This window comes from Bos indicus x Bos taurus, chromosome 7, assembly GCF_003369695.1.
Source record: "Bos indicus x Bos taurus breed Angus x Brahman F1 hybrid chromosome 7, Bos_hybrid_MaternalHap_v2.0, whole genome shotgun sequence".
In the NCBI taxonomy this organism is placed as follows: Eukaryota; Metazoa; Chordata; class Mammalia; order Artiodactyla; family Bovidae; genus Bos; species Bos indicus x Bos taurus.
In genome coordinates this window covers 58,592,056-58,607,644 of record NC_040082.1, presented here as the reverse complement: position 1 = coordinate 58,607,644, position 15,589 = coordinate 58,592,056, and the positions used below count along the sequence as shown (strand labels likewise).

The 15,589-nt window shown below is 41.5% G+C and overlaps 1 protein-coding gene across 1 annotated transcript; it reads left to right on the top strand.

The window, feature by feature from the left end:
* The first annotated feature begins 11,118 nt into the window (after positions 1–11,118).
* On the top strand, positions 11,119–13,936 carry PCDHB2 (protocadherin beta 2). Its single transcript, XM_027546218.1, is given in 8 exon segments — positions 11,119–11,493; positions 11,496–11,691; positions 11,693–11,796; positions 11,799–11,972; positions 11,975–12,326; positions 12,328–12,402; positions 12,404–13,295; positions 13,297–13,936. Coding segments are annotated over 8 exon segments (2,289 nt in total). The 5' UTR covers positions 11,119–11,306; the 3' UTR covers positions 13,606–13,936.
* Positions 13,937–15,589: the final 1,653 nt, after the last annotated feature.

Genomic DNA, 15,589 nt, shown 5'->3' with positions numbered 1-15,589 from the left:
ACCAAACTAAAAGACAACCTCGTGAAAGGGAGAAAATATTTGAAAATGCTGTGACTGGCAAGGGTTTTATTCCTCAAAAATAGAAACAGCTCATACAATCCAATAATAAAAAGATGGAATAAAAAAATAGGCTGAAGATCTAATGGACAGTTCCTTAAAAATCAACAAACAAACAAACAAAAATCAACAAACAAAAAACTTCTTAACAACACTGATTATTATAGAAATGCAAACTAAAAATATAATGAGGTACCACATCAAACAGGCCAGAATGGCCATCATTAAAAAGGCTTGAAACAATAAAGGTAAGATGGTGTGGAGTAAAGGAAACCCTCCTACAGTTGGTGAGAATGAAAACTGGTGCAGCCCCAATGGATAACATGGTGTAGCTTTCACCAAAAAGTACAAATAGCATTACTATGGGGTCCAGAAAACCACTCCTAGGCACACATCCAGACAAAACTGTACTTGAAAGAGAAACATGAACCCTCATGTTCATACAGTACTCTTCACAATAGCCTAGACAAGGAAATGACCCCATGATCTGGCACAACCTGTATGGATTAAGAAGATGAGGTATCTATACACAACAGAGTACTACACAGCCACAACAGAGAATGAAATTATGTCATTTTAGGCAACATGGGTGGACCTCAGTTCAGTTCAGTCGCTCAGTTGTGTCCGACTCTTTGTGACCCCATGAACTGCAGCGCGCCAGGCCTCCCTGTCCATCACCAACTCCTGGAGTTCCCCTAGAGGTTACCAAACAAAGTGAAGGAATTTATAAAGAAAAAAAAAGTACCTTTTGATATCCCTTAAATGTGTTGTCTAAAGACACAAATGAGCTAATCTACAAGACAGAAAACAACTCAGAGACACAGAGAACAGACAGGCAGTTGACAAGAGCTATAGAGATGAGGAGGGTAGAGATTTGCACTTCGAGATTAGCAGATGTCAACCATTATATGCAGGACTAAGTAACATCAAGATTCTACAGTATGCAAAGAAAACTATATTAAATATTCTGTGATAAAGTATAATGGAGAAGAAGAATATATAAAAAACATGTATAGAAAGAAGTTCAAATCACTGTCTAGGTGAACAGACATTAACACAACATTATAAATAATCATAATGCAATAAAATAAATTAGAAGCTAAGGGTGGCACTGGCACAAGAAAAATGCATGCAACCCAATCAAATTGAGGAAGGACCCCAGAAATAACTCCATTCCCCAGGGGTCAATTAATTTGATGACAGAGGCAAGTCATTCAACAGAGGAAAGAGTGTCTTCTGCAACTGCTCTTTAGAAAGATCCACTTTAGAAAGATATTTATGAAATGAAGATATATCCTCCACTAAAAAAAAAAAATCAATTCAAAAAGGCTTAAGACATAAATGTAAGTTATAACACATAAAACTACAAAAGGAACCAAAGGAAAACTATTCTCTGACATAAATTCTGGCAAAAGTTTCTTAGCTATGAATCCCAAAGTTAAAAAAAAAAAAAATCAATGAGATGCAATCATATCAGCATTTAAACAGGAAACGAAATCATTACCAAAACAAAAAGACAACCTTGTGAAATGGAGAAACTATTTGAAAAGGCTGTGATCAAAGAGGGCTTTATTTCTTAAAAAAAAAAAAAAAAAAAAAGCTCAAAAACTAATAAAAAATGGAATAAAAAAATACACAGGAGACTGAATGTACAATTCTCCAAACAGACCTCCAGATACCCAATGGACATGAGAAAATCATATCAACCTGGCTGATTGTTATAGAAATGCAAATCAAAAACATAGTGAAGTATCACATCACAAAGGCCAGAATGGTTATCATTAAAAGGCTAAGGTCAGTTTTCATTCCAATCCCAAGCAAAGGCAATGCCAAAGAATGTTCAAAGTACAGCACAACTGCACTCATCTCACATGCTAGCAAAGTAATGCTCAAAATTTTCTAAGCTAGGCTTCATCACTATGTGTCCCGAGAACTTCCAGATGCTCAAGCTGGATTTAGAAAAGGCAGAGGAACCAGAGATCAAATTGTCATTTGATCTCTGCATGCGTTGGATCATAGAAAAAGCAAGAGAATTCCAGAAAAATATCTGCTTTATTGACTATGCCAAAGCCTTTGCCTGTGTGGATCACAACAAACTCTGGAAAATTCTTAAAGAGGTGGGAATATCAGACCATACCAGACCACCTGACCTGCCTCCTGAGAAATCCGTATGCAGGTCAGGAAGCAACAGTTAGAACTGGACATAGAACAACAGAGTGGTTCCAAATTGGGAAAGGAGTATGTCAAGGCTGTATATTGTCACCCTGCTTATTTAACATATATGCAGAGCACATCAGGTGAAATGCTAGGTTCGATGAAGCTCAAGATTGCCTGGAGAAATATCAATAACCTCAGATATGCAGATGACACCACCCTTACGGCAGAAAGTGAAGAACTAAAGAGCCTTTTGAAGAAAGTGAAAAGAGGAGAGTGAAAAAGTTGGCTCAGAACTCAACATTCAGAAAACGAAGATCATGGCATCTGGTCCCATCACTTCACGGCAAATAGATGGGGAAACAGTGGAAACAGTGAGAGACTTTATTTTATTGGACTCCAAAATCACTGCAGATGGGGACTGCAGCCATGAAATTAAAAGATGCTTGCTCCTTAGAAGAAAAGCTATGACCAACCTAGACAGCATATTAAAAAGCAGAGACATTACTTTGCCAACAAAAGACCATCTAGTCAAAGCTATGGTTTTTCCAGTAGTCATGTATGGATGAGAGTTATAAAGAAAGCTGAGTGCTGAAGAATTGATGCTTTGGAACTGTGGTGTTGGAGAAGACTCTTGAGAGTCCCTTGGACAGCAAGAAGATCCAACCAGTCCATCCTAAAGGAAATCAGTCTTGAATATTCATTGGAAGGACTGAGGCTGAATCTGAAGCTCCAATACTTGGCCACCTGCTATGAAGAACTGACTCACTGGAAAAAATGATGAAAGATGGAAGGCAGGAGGAGAAGGGAAAGACAGAGGACAAGACGGTTGAATGGCATCACTGATTCAATGGACTTAAGTTTGAGGAGGTTCCAGGAGCAGATGATGGAGAGGGAAGCCTGGCACGCTGTTATTCATGGGGTCACAAAGGGTGGGACATTACTGATCGACTGAACTGAACTGAAAAGGCTTGAAATAACCAAGGCAGGGAGAGTGTGTTAAAAAGGAAACCTACACTGTTGGTGGGAATTGAAAATGGTGCAGACTCTATGGATAATATGATGGAGGATCAACAAAAGTACAAACACACTTACTCTGGGATCTAGTAATCCCATTAAAGGGCATAAAGTGAAAGTGAAGTCGCTCAGTCGTGTCCGACTCTTTGTGACCCTATGGACTGTAGCCCACCAGGCTCCTCCATCCATGGAATTTTCTAGGCAAGAGTACTGGAGTGAGTTGCCATTTCCTTCTCCAGGGGATCTTCCCAACCCAGGGATCAAACCCAGGTCTCCTGCATTGTGGGCAGATGCTTTACTGTCTGAGCTACCAGGGAATCCCATTCAGACAAAAGTATCAACAAAGAGATATATACACCCCTGTAATCCTAGGTTAGGAGACCCTTCACAATAGTCCAGAGAAGGAAACAAGCCAACATTCCATCACAAGGTGCATGGATCAAAAAGAGGAAGTTTATATACATACCAGAGTACTACGGAGCCAGAACGGAGAATGAAACTGTAATTTGCAGCAACATGGATGGACCTAGAGGTTACCATACCAAGTTAAGGAAGTTACAAAGAAAAGGACAAACACCTTTTGATATCCCTTAAATTTGGAATCTAAAGACACAAATGAGCTAATCTACAAAACAGAAAACAACTCAGAACAAACAGGCAGTTGCCAAGGAGGACTGAGATGAGGAGGTGAGCAATTGGTACTTTGGGATTAACATGTCAACAATTATATATGGAGAATGCAGGAACACCAAGATTCCACAGTATCCACAGAAAACTATATTAAATATTCTGTGATAAAGTGTGATGGAGAATATATAAAGGGCTCTCTCTATATAGAAATCCCAATCACTGTCTAGAAAAACAAAAACAAACACAAAAGTGTAAATATTCATAATGCAATAAATAAAAAATAATGTGTACTTCTGGCACACACATCCAGAAAAAATATTTGGACATGACTGAGTGACTGAACTGAACTGAATGAAGATATAACACAACCTCCACTGAAGGGAAAATACACTCAAAAAGGCTTAAGATATAAATATTAGTTATGATATCCTGAAACCACAAAATGAACCATAAGTAAAATATTCTCTGATGAAAATTCTGGCAGAAGTTTCTCAGTTATGACTTCCAAAGGAAAAAAAATCAATCAAATGTAACCAATTCTATAACCATTTTAAATGGAAAGGAAACCATTACCAAAACTAAAAGACACTCTTGTGAAAGGGAGAAAATATTTAAAAACACCATCATGAAAGAGAGCTTTATTTCCCAAACACAATCAAGTCATACAACTCAATAATAAAAAAGCAGAATCGAGATCAAATGGACAAGTCTCCAAATGGACAAGTCTCCAAATGGACATTCAGATACCCAATGGACATAGGAAAAGCATGCCAACATGGCTAATTATAAAAATGCAAATCAAAAATATAATAAGGTACCACATCACACAGGCCAGAATGGCATCATTAAATAGGCTTGAAAAAATGAATGCTTGGTAGAGTGTGGGGAAAAGGAAACCCTCCTACATTGTTGACGGAAATGAAAATTCGTGCAGACTCTATGGATAACATGATGTAGGATCAACAAGGTTACAAACAGAATTACTATATGATCCATCAATTCCATTTCAGGGCATATATTCAGATTAAAGTATCATTCAAAGAGATACATACACCCCTATGGCCAAAGGAGCACTCTTCACAATAGCTGAGAGAAGGAAACAATCCAATGACTCATCACAACATGCATGGATCAAGAAGACGAGGTACGTATATATACAACACAGTACTACAGAGCCAGAACAGAGAATGAACTTATGCCACTTGCAGCAACGTGGATGGACCTAGAAGTTACCATACTAACTCAATGAAGTTAGAAAGAAAAAGAAAAATGTGATTGGAAACCCTTTAAATTTAGAATCTAAAGACACAAATGAACTAATCATTAAAAACAGAATACAACTCAGAGACACAGAGAACAGAAAGGAAGTTGACAGCGGGGACAGGCAAGAGGAGGGAAGCGACTGACAGTTTGGGATTCAAAAGATCTAGACAATAATGTTGGGAATGCATAAACATCAAATCCTACACTATCCACAGAAAACTATACTAAATATTGTGATAAGCTAAAGTAAATGGGAATAGATAAATGAGACTACATATATATATATATATAAATTCCAATCACTGTCCAGAGGAACAGAAAATCATACATTTTAAATAATAATAAGGCAAGAAGATAAATATTAAAGAAGCTATGCTGGCTTTTGCCCTGCCTCCAAAAAAAACCCACATACAAACCAATGAAATGACAAGGAAAACAAAAGTAAATCAACACACTGTTTCTCAAATAATTAGAAGACAGTGGTGAGTATATTCACAGAGGAAAGACAGTGACTTCTGCAAGAGGTCTTTAAAATGAAGGACAGACAAGTAGAAATAATAAAGACATAACACATCAACCACTGAAGGGCAAAAACTCAAAAAGACTTAAAGATATAAATATTAGTTATGACAGCCTAAAACCACAAAGGAACCATAGGTAAAATAATCTCTGAAATAAATTTTGGCAAAATTTTCTATATAATTTGCAATTAAAAAAAAATGAATGAGACATAATGAACCCTATAACCATTTAAGTGCTTTCCTGGTGGCTCAGTTGGTAAAGAATCTGCCTGCAGTGCAGGAGACCTGGGTTCGATCCCTGGGTAGGGAAGATTCCCTGGAGAAAGGAATGACTACCCACTCCAGTATTCTGGCCTAGAGAATTGCAGAGAGTCGGAAACGACTGAGCGACTTTCACTTTCACTCTGTCCGCCCCAAACTGGCTGCAACTAGGGAAAAGACTGCATAGCAATGAAGATTCACCATCAAATCAGATCAGATCAGTCGCTCAGTCGTGTCCGACTCTTTGCGACCCCATGAATCGCAGCACGCCAGGCCTCCCTGTCCATCACCAACTCCCGGAGTTCACTCAGACTCACGTCCATCGAGTCAGTGATGCCATCCAGCCATCCCATCCTATGTCATCCCCTTCTCCTCCTGTCCCCAATCCCTCCCAGCATCAGAGTCTTTTCCAATGACTCAACTCTTCGCATCAGGTGGCCAAAGTACTGGAGTTTCAGCTTTAGCATCATTCCTTCCAAAGAAATCCCAGGGCTGATCTCCTTCAGAATGGACTGGTTGGATCTCCTTGCAATCCAAGGGACTCTCAAGAGTCTTCTCCAACACCACACTTCAAAGGCATCAATTCTTCAGCGCTCAGCCTTCTTCACAGTCCAATTCTCACATCCATATATGACCACTGGAAAAACCATAGCCTTGACTAGACGGACCTTTGTTGGCAAAGTAATGTGTCTGCTTTTTAATATGCTGTCTAGACTGATCATACCTTTCCTTCCAAGGAGTAAGCGTCTTTTAATTTCATGGCTACAGTCACCATCTGCAGTGATTTTGGAGCCCAAAAAATAAAGTCTGACACTGTTTCCACTGTTTCCCCATCTATTTCCCATGAAGTGATGGGACCAGATGCCATGATCTTAGTTTTCTGAATGTTGAGCTTTAAGCCAACTTTTCACCCTCGTCTTTCACTTTCATCAAGAGGCTTTTTAGTTCCTCTTCACTTTCTGCCATAAGGGTGGTGTTATCTGCATATCTGAGGTTATTGATATTTCTCCCAGAAATCTTGATTCCAGCTTGTGCTTCTTCCAGTCCACCGTTTCTCATGATGTACTCTGCATATAAATTAAATAAGCAGGGTGACAATATACAGCCTGACGTACTCCTTTTCCTATTTGGAACTAGTCTGTTGTTCCATGTCCAGTTCTAACTGTTCTAACAGCTTCCTGACCTGCATACAAATTTCTCAAGAGGCAGGTCAGGTGGTCTGGTATTCCCATGTCTTTCAGAATTTTCCACAGTTTATTGTGATCCACACAGTCAAAGGCTTTGGCATAGACAATAAAGCAGAAATAGATGTTTTTCTGGAACTCTCTTGCTTTTTCCATGATCCAGCAGATGTTGGCAATTTGATCTCTGGTTCCTCTGACTTTTTTAAAACCAGCTTGAACATCAGGAAGTTCACGGTTCACATTTTGCTGAAGCCTGGCTTGGAGAATTTTGAGCATTACTTTACTAGCGTGTGAGATGAGTGCAATTCTGCGGTAGTTTGAGCATTCTTTGGCATTGCCTTTCTTTGGGATTGGAATGAAAACTGACCTTTTCCAGTCCTGTAGCCACTGCTGAGTTTTCCAGATTTGCTGGCATATTGAGTGCAGCACTTTCACAGTATCATCTTTCAGGATTTGAAATAGCTCAACTGGAATTCCATCACCTCCACTAGCTTTGTTCATAGTGATGCTTTTTACCTCAAATCTTGTCTCCTCTGAGAATCTTTCCTGATGCTTCATTTCTGTTATTACTTAAATATCCCTTGTGAGTACCTCCAAGTGCCTGTGCAAATTTCCATCTTAGCACTCATCACTCACTACAGTAACTGTCGCTTTACGTGCGTCATCCTTCTAGGCTGTAACCTCTTGGGATTAAATGCCTTTCACCAGAGAAGGTGATGGCACCCCACTCCAGTACTCTTGCCTGGAAAATCCCATGGATGGAGGAGCCTGGTAGGCTGCAGTCCATGGGGTCGCTGAGAGTCGGATACGACTGAGCGACTTCACTTTCACTTTTCACTTTCATGCATTGGAGAAGGAAATGGCAACCCACTCCAGTGTTCTTGCCTGGAGAATCCCAGGGACAGGGGAGCCTGGTGGGCTGCCGTCTATGGGGTCGCACAGAGTCGGACACGACTGAAGCGACTTAGCAGCAGCAGCAGCAGCAAATGCCGTTCACAGTGCCTGAAATTTATCAGTGTGTAATAGACACCTGCCAATGAATTAAAAAACTCAGTGAATGCATGGCCTGTCTGAAATGAAAGAAATCAAGTTACTCTCAGAAGAAATTGTATAGCTGACTGATTTAAAAAAAGGCCATATACTAATTAAAAATTGTAATAAGCTAAACCAAAAGTCAGAGAAGTTATTTAAAGTATCAGACTACCATTAGACCACATGACACGAACAGGTTTTTGTTTTTGATAGTTTCTGTTCAGATGCCTGGCGGCACTGCCAACAGAAAAAAAGGGGGGGGCAGGTAGAGCCCGGCACCTGCCACAGACTCCATTTTAGAAAAGATGAAATCTGAGAGGTGCTGGATCGACATGCCTTGGCAAATGTTGGCAGCAAGCTCAGGTTTCAAACACAAGGGGACTAGATATATGTTGATATATCCTCCTGAAAAACTTTCGAAGGCTTCTTTCATTAAAGACAATGCAGTCAAAGAGAGAGAGAGACGATGCTGGAAACTGAGAGAAAAGCTGGCAGAAAAAGGCAAGTGGTGAATTTTCCTTTTCTTCCTGGGCATAGGGTAGGTGGCCCAGAAAAAGTAAAGCTGCTTTTATAGTTCCTGGAGATTTGGAAGCGGAAAGGGGAGTGTCTGCATAGCTGTGGGTGGACACACCCAAGCAAGGTGGTTTCCAAAGTGATAAGGGATTCCTGAGAAAAGAAAGGCTCTTCTCTGGGTGGATCTAAACCATTGAGATCAAAGAATATTTTAGATGTACCCACAGAAGAAGCCTTTGTTTCTGAATAGGAAGCCAGACCTATGGAAACTATACATTTCCAAGTATTACCTATAAAGTTTTTTGTTTTCTGAGAAAAAAATCAATGAATCTGAGATGTTGCCACTTTGAGAAATTCTTATTAATGTTTCAGAATGTGCATGAGATTTGGGTGGTTTTCCCATCACTGGAAACCACACAGGGAGTTCAATTCACAATAATACACAATGCAATAGTGGGGTAAGTACTTTGCCCATTCAGGAGGGAAAAATCACTGGATGAAGTACAACCTAAGCTAAGTTTAATTCTCACAGATAAGAACAGTAGGTATCAACACTAGTCTCAGACCTCCTAAGGTCAAGATTGTGACAATCAATGACAATCTTGGCAATGCATGCTTTTCAGCAACCTGGTTATCAAAGACTGCAAAAGGTTTAAATCTCAGTAAATTAAGGAACAGTTCACCAAATTCTCCTATTTCTGGAACGTATTCACCAAATATTTTAAATACCACTCATGTACTTCCTGGTGGTCCAATGGTTAAGAATCTATCTGCCAATGCAGGGGACATGGGTTTGATCCCTGGTCCAGGAAAATTCCACATACCACAACTACTGAAGCCCTTGAGCCCTAGAGACTGTGCTCCACAAAAGAAGATGCCACCACAATGAAAAGCTCGAATACTGCAACTAAACAGTAGCCCCCCACTTGAGGCAACTAAAGAGAGACCATGCAGCAACTAAGACCCACTGCAGTCAAAAGTAATAAATAAATATTAAAAATATAAATAAATACCACTCATATCTGTGAATTATAAACATCCACTTCAAGAAAATTACCAGGCAATTTCAGGGTTATGGTGCAAACACTCAGGCAGTTTACATCAGAAATAGCTTCAGAAATACCTTCACATAAAAGATGTTGGATAACAACTGCATTTACTTTCACGTAAAAGATGTTGGATGACAACTGCATTGGATGACAATTATATAAAGCTGGTCATGTTGACACTTACCTGCTCATCCTAGAGTACATCCAGAAGCCGACTTCACCTCTTTAAGAATTATCTCAGAACTCTGGAATAAAAAGAAAATGTCTTGGTCCTTCTTTCCAAAATTTTCTTTCCATTGAATGTAAAAAAAAAAAAAGAATTCCCATACTCGGCCAACCTAGTGCAGGACAGAGAGACAAGAGATATATCTCTCTAACATCACTTTATCTCCAATTAAATTAGGTTCTGGAGAAGGCAATGGCAGCCCACTCCAGTACTCTTGCCTGGAAAATCCCATGGACGGAGGAGCCTGGTAGGCTGCAGTCCATGGGATCACTAGGAGTCAGACATGACTGAGCGTCTTCACTTTCATTTTTCACTTCCATGCATTGGAGAAGGAAATGGCAACCCACTCCAGTGTTCTTGCCTGGAGAATCCCAGGGACAGGGGAGGCTGGTGGGCTGCCGCCTATGGGGTCACACAGAGTCGGACATGACTGAAATGACTTAGCAGCAGCAGCAAATTAGGTTCTTTGAAGCTGAAAACAAGACAGTAGGTGGAGATAGCTATCGCCCTTGGCATTCTTTTTTTCAGCTCTGGGTAAAAAGTAGAGAAAAACATCCCCTTTCCAAATAACATTATAGTTGTTTTATTGCTCTAACTTCACTAGTGTCTTCTTTTGTTCTGACACATAAATAATTGTTTGTTTATAGTCAACAAGTACTGATATATTACCTATTTTTACCTTTTTATTTACCTACAAGTCAACTGATCTGGACACTTCAAAATATTCATTATCAATAAAATACAGTGGACCGTTCCAGAATAAATAGATGTAACATCCAATACAATCATGAAACTTGATTTTTAAAAAAAAACACAAATTTTCTGTGATATTCCTTATATCAAGTGGCTAAAAAAATAAGTGCATTTGTAAAAGGAATTCAGTGAATACGAATTCTTATTTAGTTGAGTAAAGTTCAGTCGCTCAGTCGTGTCTGACTCTTTGTGACCCCATGGACTGCAGCAGGCCAGGCCTCCCTGTCCATCACCAATTCCGGGAAGAAAATTGGGGAAGGATAATTAACAAAAATTATTAGGGACTAGATTTTAGATAATCTGGAATTATTGTTGTTTCAGTACATTAAGAGACACTACTTGAAAATATTTGAATACCATCAGTCTGAAAATAAAGGACTGGGATTTCCTAAATACTGTGTGTCGGAAAGGACGCGGGGTGGCGCTGGAGCATTAGAAGTAGAGAAAGCAAGCTACCAGCCTGTGCTCCTCTAGCGATGTTCTGCTTAAGAAGCAAGCAGGAAGGGGAGACTTTTTAAGGCAGTTGCTCGGGGAAATCAGGGCCCTAGACATCTCTATTTATCCAAGGATCTGAGTGATACTGGGAGACAGATCAGCAACAACATGAATCTGAGCTGGGTCAAGTCGTCTGGGAAACCAGAAAGCAATGAAGGCAGGAGACAGAATGGAGAGCTCTCTGAAACAAAGGCAAGTCTTGATATTCCTTGTTTTGCTGGGCATAACTCAGGCTGGTTCTGAGCCTAGGCATTATTCAGTGGCTGAGGAAATGAACAGTGGCTCCTTTGTGGCCAATCTATTGAAAGACCTGGGACTGGGGGTAGATGATCTAGCTGCTCAGGCCCCAGGGTTGTTTCCGAATTGGAAAAAAAAAAAAAAAAGCGTTTGCATTTTGAAAGGTAGACCGAGGATTTGTTGTTAAATGAGAAACAGGACCAGGAGGAGCTGTGTGGCCTTATCGAACCCTATGTACTACCTTTCCAAATATTACTAGGCAGTCCCTTGCAGTTTTTCCAGGCTGAGATATGGATTAGGGGTCCTAGACAAAGAAATAATTTTGAAAATTTCAGAAAGTATCACTCCTGGAACTACTTTCCAGATAGAGTGTGCCCTGGACTTAGATGTAGGAATCAACAGTTTCCAAGTTATACAGTCAGCCCCAATTCCCACTTCCGTCTTAAATTACAAGACAGTTCCAAGGGCACAATATTACCACAGCCGGGGCTGGACAAAACACTGGATCGAGAGGAACAGCCTGAGATCAGATTAACCCTCCCAGCACTGGATGGCGGGATTCCACCCAAGTCTGGGACTGCGGATTAGACATCAGTGATAATGCCCCCGAGTTTGCATAGCTGCACTATGAGGTGCAAGTCCTGGAACACTGCCCCATTGGATTCCAGGCTGCCATCATCTCTGCCAGAGATTTAGATATTGGAACCAATGGAGAAATATCTTATATATTTTCGCAAGCACCTGAAGATATCTGCAAAACATTTCGAATAAATGCAAAATCGGGAGAAATCCTTTTAATACGGGAACTGGATTTCTAATCTATCCAGACCTCTACTTTAAATATTCAGGCGACAGATGGTGGGGGCCTTTCTGGAAGTTGTGTGGTGCCTGTTCAAGTGATGGATTTGAATGACAACCCTCCGGAACTGACCATATCTTTTCAATGAAATCCTAGAAAATTTGCGGGAGACCATAATTGCTGTATTCAGCGTTTCAGACACTGACTCGGGACAATGGAAGGACGGCTTGCTCCATCCAAGAGGATCTCCCTTTCAATCTTAAACCCTCTGTTAAAAACTTTTATACTTTAGTCACAAACGCAGCCCTGGACCGAGAAGCAAGATCCAAATATAACATCACCATCACGGTCACTGACATGGGAACCCCAAGACTGAAAACCGAGCACAACATAACCGTGCTGGTGTCCGACGTCAACGACAACGCCCCCGCCTTCACCCAGACCTCCTACACCCTGTGGGTCCGCGAGAACAACAGCCCCGCCCTGCACATTGGCAGCGTCAGCGCCACAGACACAGACGCCAACGCCCAGGTCACCTACTCGCTGCTGCCGCCCCCCGACCCGCTCGTGCCCCTCGCCTCCCTCGTGTCCATCAACCCCGACAATGGCCACCTCTTCGCTCTCACGTCCCTGGACTACGAGGCCCTAAGAGCCTTCGAGTTCCACGTGGGCGCCACCGACCGCGGCTCGCCTGCGCTCAGCAGCCAGGCGCTGGTGCGCGTGCTCGTGGCGGACGCCAACGACAACGCGCCCTTCGTGCTCTACCCGCTGCAGAACGCCTCGGCGCCCTGCACCGAGCTGGTGCCCAGGGCGGCCGAGCCGGGCTACCTGGTGACCAAGGTGGTGGCGGTGGACGGCGACGGGGGCCAGAACGCCTGGCTGTCGTACCAGCTGCTCAAGGCCACGGAGCCCGGGCTGTTCGGCGTGTGGGCGCACAACGGCGAGGTGCGCACGGCGCGGCTGCTGAGCGAGCGCGACGCGCCCAAGCAGCGGCTGGTGGTGCTGGTCAAGGACAACGGCGAGCCGCAGCTGTCGGCCAGCGTCACGCTGCACGTGCTGCTGGTGGACGGCTTCTCGCAGCCCTACCTGCCGGCCCCGGAAGCGGGCGCCGGCCGACCCGCTCACCGTCTACCTGGTGGTGGCCTTGGCGTCGGTGTCGTCGCTCTTCCTCTTCTCGGTGCTCGTGTTCGTAGCGGTGCGGCTGTGCAGGAGGAGCGGGGCGGCCTCGGCGGGTCGCTGCCCGGTGCCCGAGGGCCACTCCCCAGGCCACCTGGTGGACGTCAGCAGCATGGGGACCCTGTCCAAGAGCTACCAGTACGAGGTGTGCTTGACGGGAGGCTGGGGGTTAAATGAGTTTAAATTCTTGAAACCGATTCTTGCTAGTAGTCTGGTTCAAGACACTGGGCAGGAGTAGCGCAGACCTGCAATTGCAAGAATAGACGTAGGTTTCATTAACATTAGAATCAAAAAGTTTTTTGACTACGAATGTGTAGGGAAGGAGCAAATTGGTTAAGATGGCGGTGATCCGACTCTCACCCCCACGGCCTCTGGTTCTCACCCAGCTTTTAAAAATACCTATGTTACAGCTGAGCTCATTTATAGCACCGCGCAGGTGCCCTATATACGCACCACCTGAGTTCTTGGGACAAGTCGAGTCGAGTAGTTGTAGTTGCTGCTGTGTAGGCTATTAAGAGAGTAAAGCATGTCTGCCTTGAGTGCACGGTGAATAAAGAATGTCTACGGTTCCTTTGCCTCCTCTCAGCTTCTTCCACCTTCCCCACTCCGTTCACACCTTGCCTACCCTGGATTCAGTGAGCTACATCGAGACAAGTGGCGTACGCAGGATACAAGACAGAATGCTTTTTTAAAAATCAAGGCTCTTCATTGATACAATATTTTGTTTATATATTGATTTTGCTTTCTATTTAGTCAATCCTTGAATGTTCTCCGTTTTTCATCTGCTATCTTTTCAATCTGATCTTAATGACTTTTTCTAATTGGTGATTAAAAATAAATGCATTATGTTTTAATGGTGATTCCATATAGGTTTATTTAAGGTAGTCATTTCAAATTCTATATCCAAAGCAATGTAGAGTTCTGAACCACCAATCTTACAACTTACCCTGTTGAATATAGTCAGGTAATATTATTTTATAATACTCCTAAAGCATCTTTGTCTGTGGTTAATGTATAGATAAAAGTCTGTTTTCTTTAAAATGTATTATTTTAAAGTGTATTGTCTTCCAGAGGTTTAGTAATCAAAACTTATAATTTTCTGTTTTGACAATTGCAGTTAGTATTTCAAAATTACATATGCTTATATTGGGCAGAAATGAACAAAAATATAGGTTAATAAGGCAGATTACTTAATTTGTCTCAAGTGTTTATTTATGATGGATGACTGAAAAAATTAAACCTAAGGCTTTTTGAACAACTGATTGTGCTTTCCCATTTGGTGTAAAAACATTATTTAGTAAGGCATCTGATGGGAAGACAATTTGTTTTGTAACTTCTGAGATGTAAATATTATCAACCTGAGGGCCATTTTAAAAAATTTATTTAATTGGAGGCTAATTACTTTACAATATTGTGGTGGTATTTTCCATACATTGACCTGAATCAGCCATGGGTGTACATGTGTCCCTCCCATCTGGAACCCCCTCCCAACCTCCCTCCCCATCCCATCCCTCTGGGTTGTCCCAGTGCACCAGCTTTGAGTGCCCTGTTTCATGCATGGAACTTGGACTGGTGATCTATTTCACATATGGCAATATACACATATGGTAATGTTAATCTCTCAAATCATCCCACCCTTGCCTTGTCCCACAGAGTCCAAAAGTCTGTTCTTTATATGTCTCTTTTGCTGTCTCACATATAGGGTTGTTGTTACAGTCTTTCTAAATTCCATATATACATACATGTTAATATACTGTATTAGTGTTTTTCTGACTTACTTCACTCTGTTTAATAGGCTCCAGTTTCATCCACCTTATTAGAACTGATTCAAATGTGTTCTTTTTAATAGCTGAGTAGTATTCCATTGTGTATATTGAACACAGCTTTCAGGAAGTACATGTATGCATACTAAGTGCTTTATAGTAAAAGGGATGTTCCATCCAATCCTACTTTTAAAAAATTAATACGTATTTGGCATTTATATGGTTATATATTAAGGAAATATTTTCTTTGTTTCCTCTCTTAGTTCCCTTTTTCTGATTTGAACCTGACATGACTTAGAATTAGGTACGGTCCTTCTGGGATAAACACTGCCCATCTACATCAGCATTCTACAATAGTTCCTGTAGAGTAATAAAAAGATTAGAAGAATGGGAAGTTCTAATGAAAGAGCAATATCCCTATGAAAGTCTAAATTAGCTAAGACTAAAATCTGGAAACAA